The sequence below is a fragment of the Plectropomus leopardus genome, chromosome 21, assembly GCF_008729295.1.
Source record: "Plectropomus leopardus isolate mb chromosome 21, YSFRI_Pleo_2.0, whole genome shotgun sequence".
NCBI classification, from domain to species: Eukaryota; Metazoa; Chordata; class Actinopteri; order Perciformes; family Serranidae; genus Plectropomus; species Plectropomus leopardus.
In genome coordinates, this window is record NC_056483.1 from 17,371,865 (window position 1) to 17,389,931 (window position 18,067).

Consider the following 18,067-nt stretch of genomic DNA (forward strand, 5'->3'; position numbering starts at 1 on the left):
TTTTTAGGTGCACAACCTTACTTTTGGTTTTGGTTCACTTTGTCCAACAATAACAATGCTGTGAGAGCAGCCAAAGTTATCAACTAGCTGGTCAACATGCAGAGCATAAGGCAGCCTAAAGGCTAGATCTTCCCACCAGAGTCTGGAGGAGACCAAAAACAGAGCTAAAAAGGAACGTTAATGTTAAACTTACATTCGGCAGGTGGAGGGAAACATGACACTATATTAATATTAATGTTGTTTAGGTGGATGTTGAGGCGACGTTCGCAAATTATTTTCACTATATTTCCTTTTTAATATGTCCTTGTCATTTCCTAAGGTTGTGTCTCACTTGAACCACTTTACACTACCCTCACCATTTCATGTGGTACAACTCTGTTTCGTTTGTATTTATAAACTTTCAGAAAACATGTACAAAGTTGGATGCCATGAGCCCAGACTATGGACAGGCTCTGTCTGTGTCTGTACATATATCTAATGTAAAGTATAAATGAGCCTTTAGTTAACCCTCTAAAACCTGAGCATATTGGCTTTCTTCCAAAGATGTGCGGAGAACTTAGCTGGAAATTAGTAGAAAAAAAAAAGTTACAAGAAAATTACCTGAAAATAAGCACAAAAAAGTAAAAGACAAAAACAAGTGAATGTCCTCAAAAGAGATGGAAATTTAAAAATATATAGAAATGTATTAATTTTCATATATTTCACAATTTTTTCTGTAACATAATTTTAGACATAAAATCAATAGAAATAAAGATTTCTTTTCCTATTTCTTGGAACTTTTTGAATAAACCTCCCCTCTTTTGTTTAAAGTAAATTTTAGGTTATTGTTTTCTCCATTTTTTCACTATGCAATGCAATAATGCAATTTGTGGGACATCTTTTAGCAAGTTTGTCACTTACTTTTTGCCCCATGATTTAGAAAGAAATCTAACCCATCTGGTCAAGGTTCAAAGGGTTTAGTAGCTTGTGAAAGGCATTTGAATGCACCACAAGACAACTGATGATGATACAGGGGTTTACCTACATATGTCAAAATAACTCACCAATAACAACAACATAAATATGGATTGCAATAAGATGCTGGTACAAACAGGGAGGAAAGTCTTGTATTTGCAGGTTTGATGTGGGAAAAAAACAAAATTCACTTGGGCACATTGACCCGCATGATAAAATATGTGGGCAATGGTCAGAGTAATTATATTTTAGGACGACCAACAAAGAAACTGTTTCTTTCATCAGTCTGGATGTGCTATCCTTTTAAATTTCAAAGATAAACCAAGCAAAAACGACCTAAACTGACAGACAGGGAGACAGACAAACACCCTCTTCTTCTCTTTACAAATTGGTTGCTAGAGATATCTTTGCTGAACGTTAAGACTTGGTGTCCACTGGGAATGCCTCTATGGAGCCCTGCTTTCCTTTTCTCTTTTCTTTCAATAGAAAAGATGAGCCTTTGCGCTTCTCTGACAGCACTGTGAGCTTGCCATGTTTTTAGCCTTCAGAGCTGAATGCTGGAGGTTCAAAACCCCACCGAGGAGCCATAAAAAGTGCATCTCCAAAGCATCTGTTTAGTGATGCCATCTAAAAAAAACAGAGGCATGTGTTGACACAGAGGCTAATAGACTAAAATTTAGCCTTTGAAGTGAGTAATGGTCGCTGATTACAGGCTCACTCACTACTTGGGTCTGTGCATGCTGTCTGATGCCCAGCAGTTATGTGGCACAGCGAGCTCACACTCTTTTTCCTGTTCCCCTTCATGCTCTTCCTCTCTGTTTTGTCTCTGTCTGTCAGTTCTGCCGCCCCTCCAACCCCTCAGTCTTTGTGTTTGCTCTCCCCGAGGCATCCCTCTTTCATTTTGCATCTCTTTGTCTCCATCTGTCTCCCTGCATCCTGTCTCCTCCAGCTCCTGCCCCCTCCTGCTCCATTTGTCTTTCACTCAAACCCTCAATTTATTTATTCACTGTTGTTTTATATTCTCAAATGCGTGTGTTTTTCTGCCCTGTTGCAGTGGTCCTACGGATTCTACCTCACTCATAACCAGGGCCAGAACGGCTTTGAATTCTTCTTCAAGACCAAAGAGCTGAAAAAGAAGTGGCTGGAGCAGTTTGGCATGGCCATGTGAGTGTGTGTGCATTCGTACATCACAGAGTGTGTGTCCCTTTGTCTCAGCTGCATTTTGTCACAGCATCGAAACGCACGTTGCCTGTCCTGTTACTCAAGTTAGGCTACTTGATGATTTATGAGGCTGGAGACAGAAAGATGAGCAGATTTTAAGTTGCACTTCCTTTTAAAAGCAGAAGCCCTGTAAATGCACACAAATGGCATTTTGAAGCCAGTATTTCAACATTTAGGACTTTATACTCACAGGACACTACTGGTTATGTGAATTTCACCTCCAGGTGTTTGTAGTTAAACTGCAGCAACCAGTCAGCATCCTGAACTAGATACAGATTCACTTTAACTGACTGACTTAACTGGAGCCAAGAGTGACAAATGGGACTTTAGTATTTCACTTGAAGAGGGAAGAAATACAAATGACTGATTAATTGTGTGAAAGAAAACCCCACCAACCACAGCACTGACACATTAAGGCCAAACAAGTTGTATTGAGTAAAAAATAATTGTAGTAGTAGATTAGAAAAAACGGTGTAAACTATAAATGGTTTTAATGAGTCTAATAAAACAAAGGGTAAAGAAGTTTAAACCATGGATGAGTAACTGTAGGGGCCTACCCGGGAAAGGCCCAGGGGCCCAAAATGTCAGGGACCCCGCTTGCCTTCACTTGTAAATGTCCCTCAAATAACATATACCGAGCAAGAAGAGGCTCAAAACAATGACAAAGAAATAATGAAAGAGACATATTACACCTACACAGAGATGCAAAGGAACAATTAAAGTTTTTTTTTACACTGCCTGTTTGAGGCGGGAATATTGCTCTGTTAGTCCACCTTGCCGTTTTGTATAAAAGGTTTGATCCCAGATTAGGGGACAGGAGTTGTCAGTAACAGAGATAATAACAACGCAGAATTAAGGGTCTGTGTAAGATAAAGGCCTGGCAGGACGGACCATTGGCAGAACTGACCTGACATTAAATTACATGTTATTTGTGCAGCCCCACTAGCAAGGAAATTTAAAAAGTAGCTTCCAGTGGTTAGTGGCTAACTTAAAAAAAAGAACAGCCACAGAAAATGTCCACATATTTGGGAAACGTTAAGAAAGGGCTGCCATTGCATATGTTATGTCACACAAGAGGCAGACACTGTTGTGTTAAATGTCATGGCTCTTTTGCTTTCGCGATGCTGGCATGCCATCTAAAATCACGTTGCTGTTGTTGGGTTCTGTGTAAAAATGCAAAGCAGGCATAAAGAAGGGACTTGGTAGCAGTCCTCTAGCATGATCTAAAATGGGCTTAAGAGACACAAATGCCACAAAAATTTCAACAAAGAGATACTACAATACAAAAAAATGCACAACAACTATCAAAAAGATGCAAAAAAACAACAGAAAAAAAGGCAACACCACCACAGATTCTGTGTGTCTTGCTCCTCAGACAGGACTCAGTTCTTTCATTTCAAACCATGAAAACAGCTGCAGTTCAGTGAGATTAGAATTGCTTGGTTTATCACGACCAAGATGTGTACAGGAATTTGTTTTACCAAACTGGCACCAGTAAGATTGAAGCAGAATAGTTCACGCTTACAAATAATACAACAGTTGCAGACAGTGGTGTAGTCTCTTTTGTGGCCCTGGAGAAGATTTTTAAAGTCTAAAAAAATCAACCATGATGATGTCATGGTGATGTTGTCAGGGTTACACCAGCTTGGTCCCGCAGGCTACAATTTTTTTTTAACAGCAGTCTTTATTACAAATCAAAGGTGTTGAGTTTTAAGGATTTGTGCCTTTGTTGGGCATAGGGAGTCTAACAAAAGATGCTGTCGAGTTGCATTTTGGGGAATCTAGGATCAAGTCGAGGCCAATTTTATCTGGGCCTCAGCTGCTTTGATTTTGACTTTTCTTTTTAAATGTATCTATTGCATTGGAAATAACTCATCCTATCCATTATATCTGACGTGGATGACAATTACTAGAGATTTTTAATAAAAGGATAAAATCAACATCCTCCTGCATCTCGAGCTGAGATGCCTGTTTCTGGATCTCTGGATGAACTGCCAGTGACATCAGTGACAAGTAGTTAAGAGCAGTGGGGATCTTGAGCAGGTGCGATCACAGTGAAAACTAAAAACTGGAGAAAAAAAGAGAATAATTAAAAGGAGAAAAAAAAGGAAATAACATTTTCAAGTGATAAAGGTAAGCAACAGGCCCAAGTAGGAAGTGGAGAAGAGGATTAGGCACATGAAATGTGTTATGATGTGAGAAAACAGGGGCTCTGGTTGATTAACTTCTCAGGCTGAATTAACAAGCTGCGTTCGCAGACAATCGCACGCTCCCACAGTGATGCTTAATAGCTGATCTGTGAACGGTTGTTTTCTCATGTGCCGTTTCTATGTTCCACTGTTTGCTGCTTGACTAAGATGACGCAGCCATGAGGGGTAGGTAGACACATCGCTCTGCTTCCGACAAACTGCCGCTTAACCCTTTGAAACCTGGATTGACATCAGATTCCTGTGCTGTATTCAGATGCCTTCAACAAGCATTTGAACCCCTGCGAGCTGAGCAGATTGGTTTGATTTGAAAGCATGGGGGAAAAGGAAATCAGCAATTTTTGCAAGAAATGTCCTGTAAAGTGAAAGAAATTTGTAAAAGGTGAAAAAAGAGAGAGGGAGAGAAAATTATCAGAAAACTGGGGGAAATAACCAGAAAACTGTAGTTCTAATTGTCATACTTATTTAAAATTATATGTTACAGATTTCTTTAAATTATTATTATTTTTTTCCATGTTACCAGGTAATTTCCTTTTGTCTTTGTTTTATCCCTTTATCCTTTATATTTTTGCTATTTGTCAGGTAATTTTCTTGTAACTTTTTACTTATTTCTTACTATTTTTTGGGTCATTTCTTGTTAAGTTGCTCATTTGCACAGATTTCAAAGGATTAAATGGCAGCACTTGAGCGCTCCATCCTGACTGCAGATGAAGTCATGTTGATGCTCTGAAGTTCTTAAAATTCAGCTAACAGCTACCTCTCAGCGGACTTTATATAGTTGTGACAGACATCTTTAAAAACACACTGAGAAATAGTGGAACTGGAAGAGGCCACACACTGTCAAAGTCAAAGGAAGTTCAAGGGGTTTTATGAGATTTGGTTGTTGATGTAAACATGCCATAGCAATGTATTCAGTATCTTTTAGTGTGAAAAAATGGACCCTCTTTGTTGTCAGGGGTATGCAATTTATAGTTAACAACAATCTTCACTACAAAGCGGATATATTGGTTGACCCCACTACAGAAGGGAGGACACCACTGAGGGTTTTTTCTTCTTTGACACTTTCTTCCATCTCAGCATCCTATTTTCCAGAGAACATGTCGTAGCTCTTCAGTCAGACTAATTATTTGAGTTTCAAAAGTAGCACCTGCGCATATTAAGCAAATGCTTCTGCAACAATGTCATCATGTCCAGCTATCACAACAGTGAAAAACAAAGGACAGACCCTTTAAATTTGAAACAAACAGGCCTTTGCGTTGCAGGCAAACTTGGGAAAATCCTGTCTGTGTTATTCTTTATACACACACACGCACGCACGCGCACACACACACACACACACACACACACACACACACATTCATCCATGTCCCAAGGGGCCAAAAACACTTCTATGTTCACTTCAAGCAGACCTTGCCTGTCTATTTGCAATTCTCTCCTTCCCACTTCAAAGAACCATATCAGTGAAATGTTACTGTTGCCTTGGAAGAGTTTGTTGGCTGCAATTATAAGTGAATTTTTTTTTTTGTACTTTGAAATTCATGTTGTCATCAAAGGCTGAAGCTTTTTGAAAAGTGTAACAAAATGGGTAACAAGTGGCTTCTTTTCATTCACTCATCTGTAGGCTGTAGAACTTACAATAGCGATCAGTGTTTATTGTACAGTTTGGTCCACCTGCTCGTTCTGATTTTGAGTCTTCCATTATTTATATTAGGTGTGTTCTGGGGCATAGAACAGCACAGTATAATGTTGTCAGTGTTATATAGGGAGCTTTCAATACCTGTTTTCAATATTTATGCTGAACCCTTTTAAGATCATCATGGAAGGATTTTCTATTTCGTACCACAAGTTATATTATCATAATGTAAGAAGGCAGGTACATGAGCAGAGACTGTACTGAAAACTCACTGGTGCATTCAAGGACACTCCAACTCTTTCCATTTAGCTGACGCTGCGTTTTCGGTGCAAGAAACAAGCAGATTTGCATTATCTTTTCGAAATCTTTGTTTATTGTTTGTCCTCTGGATTTGATTTTTCTGACATCGCTGTTCATGAATGCAATTCTTTTTGACAGCCCACATTAAAATTCCAGATGCACCACTAATTCAAAAACGAGAGACTTTTGGGGGAAAAGCTCCTGCTTGAACTGCATTAGTATGTAGGGATAATAACGTAAAGGCACTTAACTGTCATAGACTACTCTTCCATACCAAGCTTCAACTTTCTCCAAGTTGATTTTTAATGTGCTGGTAGCAAATTGGTGTAAAATCAAGAGATTGCAAACACAGTAAGGTGCAGACAAGTGCAAGTGCATCAAAATTAAAACACTCACCGCTTTATTCACCTCACCAGCATGAATAATGCTGTACAGCATTAGTCATGTGATTTAGACCATAGATACAAACGTTATTCTTATTTACTTGTAATGGATGCATACATATTAATGAGAAATGTAGATCATAAACAGAGCCATATTATTACTACCATCTTTTCAGAATATTCCTCAGCAAATACAATCTCTTTGTAACTCATTAATATCTAACAGTTGTTGTGTGTTGTGTGTTGTTTAGATCCAACATTCGTCCTGAGAACGCAACTAACAACTTCCATGAGTTTAATATGCACACCTTTGAAAGGATCACCTCCTGCAACTCTTGCCACATGCTGCTAAGGTAAGAGGCTCATTATTATTCATAAACACACACACACGCACGCACAGTGGAGGCAACACAAAATCCTCTTCAAGGCTATCGTCAAACATAAAGACTGAGGACGAGACGTGAACCCTTTTCCCCTCAAACAACTGTCAGGACTCCTTTGAAAGACCTCCACTCTTCCTATTCCTCTCCAGTGTACCCTAACAATCTATTCGTCACTTTCCTTTTACTCCTCTCTTCTTCTGCACATGTGCCTTAGTTACACAAAGTTTCTTTTGAATTTGCTGAATGGTATCGGCACCCCAGAGGACTGCGACTCGTGGTCTTTCTTACAGCGGGGACGACTGAGTGGTTTCACCTACCGAGGATGGTAAAGAAAAATGTCTGTCACACTTGAGCACTTCTTCAAGGCGATGGTTGGGGAAAGGGGGACAAGATAATTGCACTGTGAATATACAGAGCCCGGCACTGAATTCACTGACATTTTCAGAGGATAAGATATGAGAGAAAACAAGAATAATGCCAGAAGGAAATATCTGAAGTGCAGTGTATAATTATTTTCCACAAATCACTATTTTCTTGATTTTTCATAAATTTTTCTTTCAATAATAATGGTCGTATGGACTATTTCATTACATCTATTGTGCTGGAGCTCTTTGTGTGTGGTGCTTGTAGAGGAACACTGAATTAATTTTAAAAGGCACAAAAGAAATTCCACCTCCTATCTAACAGGCTCCAGATATCAGACAACTTCATATATCGGGAATCTAATGAGTCAAGTGTTATTCTGTGATTTTGATGTACGACATTATGTTATAAAACCTGCTGCAAGATTCTTACATCAAGTCTGCTGCACTGGTAGTTGGAGGTCTTATTATGTTTTATGATAACATACAAGTGCACATGCCTTGTTGAGGTGTTAGATTATTAACCAGGAAACATGATGCACACAGTAACGTGTCTTTTAGACATTTTAATTTGAAAGAAAAATCTAAGGCTAAACTCACTCAGTGATTTTGTAAGAGTTGCAAAGGTTTCACATCCTAATGGTTTAAATTCAATGCTCTGACTTCTTCCCCCAAAGCAACACCCACCCCGTAGTTCTGAACTGTGCACAAAATAACAGTGTACCTACTGCACGTGAACTCCATGATAGTTTTTCTCAAAGAGGTTAAACAGACAATTAGCTGGAGAGCAGAGCAAAGCAGCCTTTACTTTCATGTCATTTTAATTAGGGCCTCTGAGATGGTTATGTAAATGAAAACTCCACGCCGCTGCTGCTTCAGTCCCTGCGTGTGTGTGCACTTCATTTACACCAAGAATTTAGAGTCTCTTCTTTTCAGTATTTATCTGATATGAGCTGATTAAGTTTTTTTGGTTGTGGAATAGTTTAAAGGTATGATATGTGCTCTGCTTTGACGTTTCGCCTGGCTATATTTGCATTTACTTTTTTTTTAAGCTGTGTCTGTTGGACCCCTGCTAACTATGTTCTGGCACCAGGTCACTACATTTTTATTTGGGCTGTAAACTCAGAATTATGTTAACAATGTGAGTGCATTCTAAGAGTGTATTTTTGAATTGAAACTCTTGTGTTTTACTAAGTCGTTACTGCAGCTGCCCTTACATGTACTATGCACGCAAACGGGACCACTACTTCTTCATAACACTGCCTCCTGAACTTTGACCTTCTTTCTTACAGATTAATTTAAAAAAAAACTGCAAAACACTTCTTTGCAGTGTTTGAATAGTACATTTTTTGACTGCAACCTTCATCCAAACTTAAGTTTTTTTTGCTCATCTATGCATTGATACACTGCTACCTCCATGTAATACTATTAAATAATCCATGTGGTGACTCTTCCTGTTGCTGTGTCTGCAGGGGAATCTTTAACCAGGGCTACCTGTGCTCCAAGTGTGGTTTAGGTGCCCATAAAGAATGCCTGGGCCGCTTTGGCAGCTGTGGAAAAACAGGTAACACACTACTGCTTCACACACGCAAATAAAACCTCTCACAATCTTACACAACCCCATATGAGTCACATCAGGTCTGCAATAAATCTGCAGTTAACAACTTGTCACTGAAAACAATGATTCCAAGGGAAACATCAAATGTAAAGAACACAACTGCACTTTTACACTGTAGCAGTGTGAACATAATGACAGACGACGCACATAAAACCTGATGTGCGAGTGTCTCATGTGACTAATTATGGGTAAGATGTGTTGCATTGTGACTTAAAACCGAAGCTATGCAGTGACATTCTGGAGAGGATTGCAGCAAGTTGAAATGTGGGAATTAGGGGCTTTTCTTTAAGTAAATAAGAACTTAAAGTGCCCCTATTTCTACAAACCAAGGTCATGCAAGTATTCGATCAGTATTGCAGATCTTCATTCCAAGCTCCCCTGCTTCCCTGGGTGGTTTTGACACTTCAGAGCACCTTAAAGGCAATGTCACAGTGTATCATCGCACCGCTCCCTAAAGCTTAATAGTAGTTTTACTGAGGAGTTTTATGAAACTCCTGACTTTTTTATTATGCCCCTGTTGTGTATCTGTCACTCAGCTCCCTATGCAGGAGCACTGACAGCTCTGAAAGAAATGGTGGGAAAACTTCAGACATGTGGAATGAAAAGAAGGCCTTCAGAAACCAGCTTAGCATGTCCTCTGTGTGTGTGTGTGTGTGTGTGTGTGTGTGTGTGTGTGTGTGTGTGAGTGAGCGAGCAAGAGAGAGGGAGCGTGAAGAGGTGAAAAAACTACAACTTTTCTGTTTGTTTGTGGAACTTCTTTCAGGTCTTGAAAGTGCACGCTCGTGTTCTCACGGCAATAGAACTCTGCACAAACCAAGCAAGCAAGCGTGCAAGTTTTACTGTTAACAGTGCTTGTCACAATGGCGTGTGTTTGTCTGTATTCCCCGTGGCAAGCTGCCAGCTCCTGTTGGACCTGGCATCTGTCATGGCGCTAGCAGGTTGCAGAGGCATGCCAGGGCCCACCTGGGTCTGTGTGTACCTGAGTAGATTTGGGCGACACCTGCGGCAGGAGAGCGGGTGAGGACTGGGATGTCGGTTTGAATTCCCCCTCTCATTACTCCACACTGCATCCACCCTCTTGCTGGTGCAGGAAAATGTGCAGGGGGTGAGGACTGATACTGTAGTGACATACTTAGTAAGTAGTAGTACTAGAAGTAGGAAACACCTTGAAGTAGAAGTACAGAAATAAGCTGTGGTGTGGAATTAAAAACATGTAGAACATTTAACAAGTTGAAACAAGTATTTAAAACATACTGAAGAGATATGAGATGGTAGAACAGAGGGGAACAGGCACAGCAAGACTTTGTTTTTTAATGCATGTTTGTAGTGTGTGTGTGTGTGTGTTTATTTGGACTGATCTGTTCTTGGTTTGTCTCAATTCTTGGTTGATTTAAGGGAATGTTGATGGTTTGGGGGGGGGGTTGTCAGATTAAGTAATCACTTCTGCCCACTCCTTTTCAGACATGAAATACTTAAATTATACACTGACTATGTCAGTATATGTCTGGTGTTGTTTTATTTACTTATACTTTAAATGTTCCCCTTTTTGAAATCAAGATCTAAACAAACATAAAACAGACAAAAGCTACCCAGTTAGAATAATGGGGGGATTTTAATTTCTTTTTTGCACCACTTTTCTGCTTACCACTACTTTTCTAATGTTCAGAAAGCCACCACAAAGTCTGCAAATACAAATATTGCCAAAACACAAGCAGGGCTGCACAAACACAATCACAGCACCACAGTATAGGGCTATATACGTGTGTGTTTGTGTGTGTCAGAGATAAGCTATTGTTTACCTGAATTTGTCTCTGTTATCAGCTGCTTCGCCAGGTGTTTGCGCAACAGGTCAAAGTTCACTTAAGAAACAACAGGCCTGCTGAGAGAAGTGTGTGTGTGTGTGTGTGTGTGTGTGTTTGTGTATAGGCAGTGCATGGTACATATTTGTGGCTTTCTGCCAGCAAGCGCGTGTCTGTGTGTGTGTGTGTGTGTGTTTATGCAATCGCTCTGTTTGTACAGGTACAGGAGTACTTGTGTGTGCGTGCAAAGGTGTGTGTTTGTGTGTGTCTAGGGGGTGTAACCCGTCCCTCAGGGAGCCAATGAAAGAAACTGGTGGAGCAAAAACCTCAGGTCTGCCCCCCCTCCCTCTCTCTCCAACCCCCTGCCTCGTTACCTCCTCTATCCCGGCTGTCAGGTAGTGGCAGCGCAGCAAAACAAAGCGAACCGCGGTCAGATGCGAGCGTCCGCCTTCTCCACTAATGAGGGAGTGTTGCCTTGTACCGATGAGTGTGTGCAAGTGTTTGCGTGCACCCGCTAACCCGTCATTCACTATGCCTGTTCTCAAACTTCTTTCAGATCCCGGCTCCGTCAGAACTCAGGTGAGCTGCTGCTGCTGTGCGTGTGTGTGTGTGCGTCCGTGTTGATGTGTATACTCTCTGTCTGTGTGTGCCATTCGCCTTCTCTCCAAAGCTTTGCTGCACTTTGAAGACTGCTCTCTCCTGCAGCTATTTGCCAAGGAGACTCCAATTGACTTTACTTGCTGCAGCTTTCCTGACGCCAGAAACGAGAATGTTTTTTTTTGCAGATTTAAGCCCGAGTTGTGTCTGCTGCTTCTGTGTACTTCATTGCTACAGTGCTCAAAAGTTAAACCAAGCAGGACATTAGACTGGGCTTACAGCAGTTATGTCAATAACTGTGGCTTAAACTGCACTGTGCAGGTAGGAATACAGCACAGTCATCAGCAAAAACATGAACGTGGGGTTAATTTGAAAACAGCTCCCACTGCTCCGGGTATATTTCTCTGGTGCTGTATGACTAATGAGAGGTGTTCTCTGTGCAGAAAAAAAGTGCTAAGCACATTCGAAATGCATGATCCAAACTTTTAAAACTTTGACAAAATGCTCCTATGCAGTGTACACAAAAAGTATGCATGAATACAGTGTGTTGTCTTGTTGTGGTACAAATAATATTAGGTTTATTTTGGGTGAAAACACTGTACATCATCATCTGCAAAAAATATCTGTATTTGCCCATAAAAATCACACTGGTGTTAGTGCTCTCTGCACCTTTGATATATTTCTGCTGCAGCGGGACACACAGTAGTTTGCCTGTGGTACCAGTGCATGCGATATGGGTTTTAATATGTTATGTCCATGCCAGGCTCACTGCATGTGGCCTGTATAGGGGAGATAGCAGGCTGGGGTAAAATATTAATTCTGCATGTGCAGCAGTGGAGAGGTATATTCATAGCATTAGGGCTGTGTATCCAACATATTCACCTCACTTAGTGGAGCTAATAATTGATTCAGTAGGTTACAAGGAAGTAGATGTTGATGTAGGTTGCACTGACTTTGGATGACTAGAGATGTTTAAGATATTCACTTATACTGGGGCAGTGAATTATGCATTAGTGATGGAGAAAGTGATCAATGAACTTGTCATTAATGGGAAAAAAGTTCGAAACATTTGCGTCTAAATGTGCGTGTGTTTGTTCATGAACATGCCTGCATGTGTCTGTTTCAGTGTGTAACTCTGTGTGTGTGTTTTTTCAGCGCAAAGATCGAGATCCAGGTGAGAAATTCAGAGCACAGTACCACACCAGACATCCTTCACATGGCACACAGCTTTTTTCCCGACACTTTTGTTTATTTTTTTCTCACTGGCAATTTTTATGTGCAGAGAAACCTCTGTTCCTAAGACAAATTACCAGAATTTGGAATGTAATGCCACTTTTGAGATACACTAATATTGTAAAGCTACACGCTGCAAGTATTACCTGATGTCAGCTTTGAAAGCATCACTTTTTCCCTGGAAAACATAAAGACTAGCCAGTAAATTTTTTATGTCTAACATATTTTCTAGATGATTCTCACCTAACCCAACTATCTAAATGGCTTAACTTTAAGATAAACACCTATTTTTATCACTGATTAATTATACCTCTGATTAATTGTTGAATCTATATAATACAAAAGGTCCTCAAAAATCCAAAAAGCCACAGGTGACATCTTCACATTGCTTTCTTCTATCTGAATAACAGGACAAAACAAAACTGTATTTGATTTTTAATGACATTAAACAGAAAAGGCACTCTGTTTCCTGCTTCCTCGAGGAGTTTATTAATAGACATTCTGTTCAGCATTTAACATTTGTTTACAGCTTTTTCATTATAATTACAGTAGGATCTCTAATCCCTCTTTTGTAATGGTGGTACTGTAAATGACGTGTTATCGTTAAATGTGCATTACACACATTCAATTATATAATTTTTTCTTCTGGTTTCAACCCCTCCTGCACACACACGACATGAACAAGATAAACCAGGAAAAAGTCCCTCTCTCACGTTGATAGTCAAGACTGGCAAAAGCTTTGCATGAGTTCCTCCTGGCATGCCATCATAGTTGTTTTCCCTGGTATGAGAGGTAATCTGGCTCAGTGACAGAGGAAGGTGTACCTGGTAGTTTTTAACTGATTTTATCATTGTAGCTGGGACTCGGTACATGAACCTTTAAAGCATGCACAAAACTATATCTCACATCCAGATTGATTTAACTTGATCACATTTACACCTGGTGTTAATGTGTCTTCAACAGCTGCATTGAGACTCAGATTCAGATCCAATTGCGCTATCCAGCTCAACCAAACTGTTGTAGATTGTAACTAACTGCTATGACAATATGGCAATAAAATGTACAGTTTTTTTAAATCTTGAAGCTTTTTGGGGGCAATATTAAACCGTAAACCACAAATTCTGTATGGCCTCTCGGGGATAATGGCCTAAATGAAATGCTAATATACTTTTGAAATAATTTACACTACTGACACTGTAAAATAACAGTAGGAGGCTGGCAAAAAAAAATTTCACGGGAAAATGTGTTACAGTGCAGCCGTTACCTACCAATTGTGTCGCCATAGCATCATAAGTGGCTCAATCATGATATGAATTACCAGGTTTTGCTTGTATATTTTAATCAGACCAAATGAAAGCAGACACTCATCTTGACTTCATCCACAAGTATCTTTAATATGCAAAAGCTTTCTTGTTGCTTTATTGCTAGCAGTTTAGCTGGCTAACTGGCTAACTGCTGCTACCTCACTGGTTTTGAACTGTCGAATTTCTGCCCATGTAGTTGTTGTTTGTGGACTGAATACGCAATTGTATTTGTGATCAGTTGGTCACATGCATCCCTGAGCACCGAAGGTTTTGGTGATTGGATCACAATCTGTCCTCAGTGTGTTTCGGGCACATTTACACCCGTACTTTCATGTGCTCAAGCAGTGCCCGATTCCAATCAGATCACCCAAAATACATTTTAATGCAAGGTATTCAGGTATTCTATGACTACACATATAAACAGTTTAAGTCGGATAAAATCAAAATCAGAGTGCATTAAATAGCATGTTACTGGCTGCGTACAGTAAATGCAGTAAAGCCGTTGTCTTTCTGCCTCTGTCCTTCTGTGGCTTTCTGTCTCTCAATCTTTCTCCAATTGAATATGAATAACATGCAGCATCCTTTGTACTGTGTGTGTGTGTGAGCGTGTGTGTGCTTACACCACACTGAGGGCCTTTAATCTCTCATAAACCTGGCTTCAACACTCATTTTTCCACCCCTCCATCCATTATGCTGCAGAAAATCATTTCTGACTGAAGACGCATTAAAATCAATAGGCATTTGATTGCCCCAGCCTTCGGCTTTTCATAATATTTCGACGCTGCTCCCTTTGTCTGTTTTCAAAGGTGCACTAACACTTGGCTTGTCCTTGTGTGGATAGGAATGCAATTCATGCCCCCGAGACTCAATTCTCCATGGCCCTGTGTCTTTAGAAGTCCTATTCAGGCGAGCTAGCACATGTCAGGCTGCCAGCCTCGCTGCTACAGCACTGGAACAGACCCTGAAAGAGAAGCAAGCCAGATATAGATGTATTAGCTTTCAATACAATGTTGTTGACATTTCTATTATTTGCCTTAAGCTTTGCCCTTTTCTTTATGCTCTCACTTGAATTTCTCTTCCTCTTATTGTATTTCTGCGCAACGCTATCGCCGCACAATGCAGAGAGAGATATGCACATTTCATTTGGCACATGAGATATGAACTTGGGATCTGTTTGGCATGGGTGGGTGTTTTAATTCAATTTCAGTGATTTCTCGGGGAATAATGGATCAAAGCGGGCCATTGTGCAAAATCAAATAGCGCTGACTGAGGTCATTCCAACAAACAAATTCGGCCTGATTAAAATGCCCTTCTTTAAGTGCCAGTGCAAACACTTACTGCTTTGTAATATATTACCTGTGGTGTAGTGTGCTTCAATTACTGTTTGTGCTGGTATTATAGCAGGTAAAGAAAAGACATGCATATAATGAACTTGAATGCCTACCAGCAATGCCTTAATTAAAAAAAAAAAGACAATATATGAATGAAATTAAAATGAGTATTTTATCAAATCAAACTTTATGAGTATTTTATTAACATTTCTGTTTACATACAGTTGTGTGTACTCAGATAAAGTCACCCTAGCATGTCAGTTATCATGTCAGAACATGGAAAAATGAAGCCACTGAATCTGCTTGTGCCAGTTTGCTTCTTTGCATCAAAATAATTTTCAAAGTTTTCCACTCCTGGCAAACTTGTTCAACCGTGAAAACACAGTCCCCCTCATTCATTTCATTAACCAGCTTTTTGAAAAGATTGCCTTCGAGATATTGACACATAACCATGAACTTGTTAATATCGAACTTGCCTGAAAATGTGGGTTTTTCTTTTGGGCTTGCATTTCTACCACAGCCTTTCAAACAGTTCGCAAGTTAGTTTATGTACAATGTATCCATGACAACACACAGAGAAAATGCTTTATTTGGAAAAAGGCCTAATTTGCAATATCCAAGTGGAATATGCTGTTTACATGGCTTTCTTTAAACTCAGAATGTTGTAATGTTTGCAATAGTAGTGGAATATTAGCCTGCAAGTGAGCATAATGACTGTAGCCAAGAAAAAGGAGGAAAACGGTGACAGAAACTCCAAAGACAATACCATTACCTTGCATAGTATTTGGAAAAACTTTTCCTTTATATTTGTATTATAAAAGGTGATTCAGACCAGTTTTCAAACACAAAATTGTCCTTATAAATTTCCCCAGGAGGCCAGAATACATCGTGCAGCAGTCAACAGCGTCCACTCTCAAACTCACTCCTGCTTATCGTTTTATATCTCTGAGCCTGATAACCAGCCATGCACCACACTGCACCCTTGCTTATCTGTAATATGATAATGGGTCCAAATGATTTACAAGGGCAGTACAGTGGTTGACAAGGGGTATGTTTGAGTATGCGTGTGTACACATTTATACTCCTTCTCATGACCACCTATAACAGGGCCATGAATAGTTTAGTAGGGCAAAGATGCACTTTAAGAATGACAAACATGCCCTTTTAGGCCGGAGGTCACTGCTCTCGCATGCATATACGCACACAGACAGGCTCATATGCTGGGCATTCAGTGGCGTAGGTTTTATTTCAACATTGATGGTTACGAAACGTTGGGATTAAATATAAAGTATTGTATCATTAAAGGAAAATGTTTTTTTTTCGTGTGGTTTAGATTTGTTAGACAATGTTTTAGGTCCAGTGAACACTGACGAGGGAGATTTGTTTGAAGCCCCTCTGCACAAAGTATGCAGGAGCTAACTGTATCCCTCTCACAGGTCTGCCCAAGATGCTGGTAATCAGGAACTACTTTGGCGTGCCGAGCCCAACGTCTGGTCCAGCACTCAGCATCCAGACGGGTGACATCATCGAATTAATCTGCGCCGACCTACACAGCCCCTGGTGGCAGGTGAGAGGTTGCACTCCCTTAATCACATGTTTCACAACACTAAAAAATAGATGTATTGTATTTAAATCTCTCATTTCCTCCACTGTCGGACCTTTTAACCCTCAGAGTGACCTCATATTCTGTAAGAGGGTTTGAATGATGTATCAGTCAGTCAGTTCTGCATTTTTTATTATAAGTCAGCATGCTCCATTTTTTATTAAATGGATTTTGCACTAATGTTCTGTGTGTCAACTTCTGCATCAGTTAAAGATATGTTTAATGACACACATTATCTCTGGGTCATTCTTATGTTGCAGCAACATTTTTGCCTCCTGCTCTGAAAAAAGCAAAGATTTGTGGTGGTACTGATCCCAGAAAACCAGTAATCAAAATCACTATATAAAGCTTGAGGGCATTAGGTGATCATTGAGCAAGCAAGAACTCTTGCACAAAAACACCAAGAGCTGCCATGATGCAGGTGACCAAGTGGAAAGGTGTTCTTTTATATTCCCTCCACTCCAAACACCCTCAAACAGAAGAGCAAAAAAAAACCCCTCAAAATGGCCTAGAGACCAGAGTTTCTGTCTGCTAAAATCTGCTAACATGAAGGATCAGAATGTCCTGAGTGTGCATTTCCTCACCTCTCTTAAGCCCTCAGAAAGGGCGTCGTCACGCTCTGAATGGCCCAGAGGGGAAAAGCACCAAGCTGCTCTTAGTTCTCACTGATGAGTCACTTCCAACACCCTGTGCAACAGGTGATCTGAATAACCCTCTAATCAATTCATGGGGAACTGTGACATACATCTAAAGTGAATTAGGAAAAGGGAAATAATAGCAAGTACAAAAAATAGGTTTTTACATTATTTTGATCATAGAAACGTTCTTAATAATTTGCCTTAACAGAGTGGTACTTGAAGAGTGTGACAAACTCATTAAAAACATAATAGATAATAAAAAAAATGAAATTAGTAAATTAAATTAAAAAATATAATTAAATTAGTAAAAATGTATGCTCACTTTACTCCTTCCTTTTTTGGAAGGCAAGAAACTACTAAGTAAGGGAGTGTAAAATGACCTCAGGGGCACAAAATTTTGAAAATGGCAAAAAAAAGAACAAAAACAACAAAACAATCATTTCTCCTAATATATATATATATATATATATATATATATATATATATATATATATATAATAT

General features: G+C 39.7%; 1 protein-coding gene across 1 annotated transcript in view; it reads left to right on the forward strand.

Annotated features, from left to right (window-relative positions):
* Window positions 1–18,067, forward strand: part of LOC121960358 (guanine nucleotide exchange factor VAV3) — a 108,061-nt gene that overhangs the window by 68,654 nt on the left and 21,340 nt on the right. The window contains 6 exon segments of the mRNA XM_042510017.1: window positions 2,009–2,118; window positions 6,950–7,051; window positions 8,916–9,007; window positions 11,417–11,439; window positions 12,613–12,631; window positions 16,762–16,892. Of these exon segments, the coding sequence (XP_042365951.1) occupies window positions 2,009–2,118; window positions 6,950–7,051; window positions 8,916–9,007; window positions 11,417–11,439; window positions 12,613–12,631; window positions 16,762–16,892 (477 nt within the window).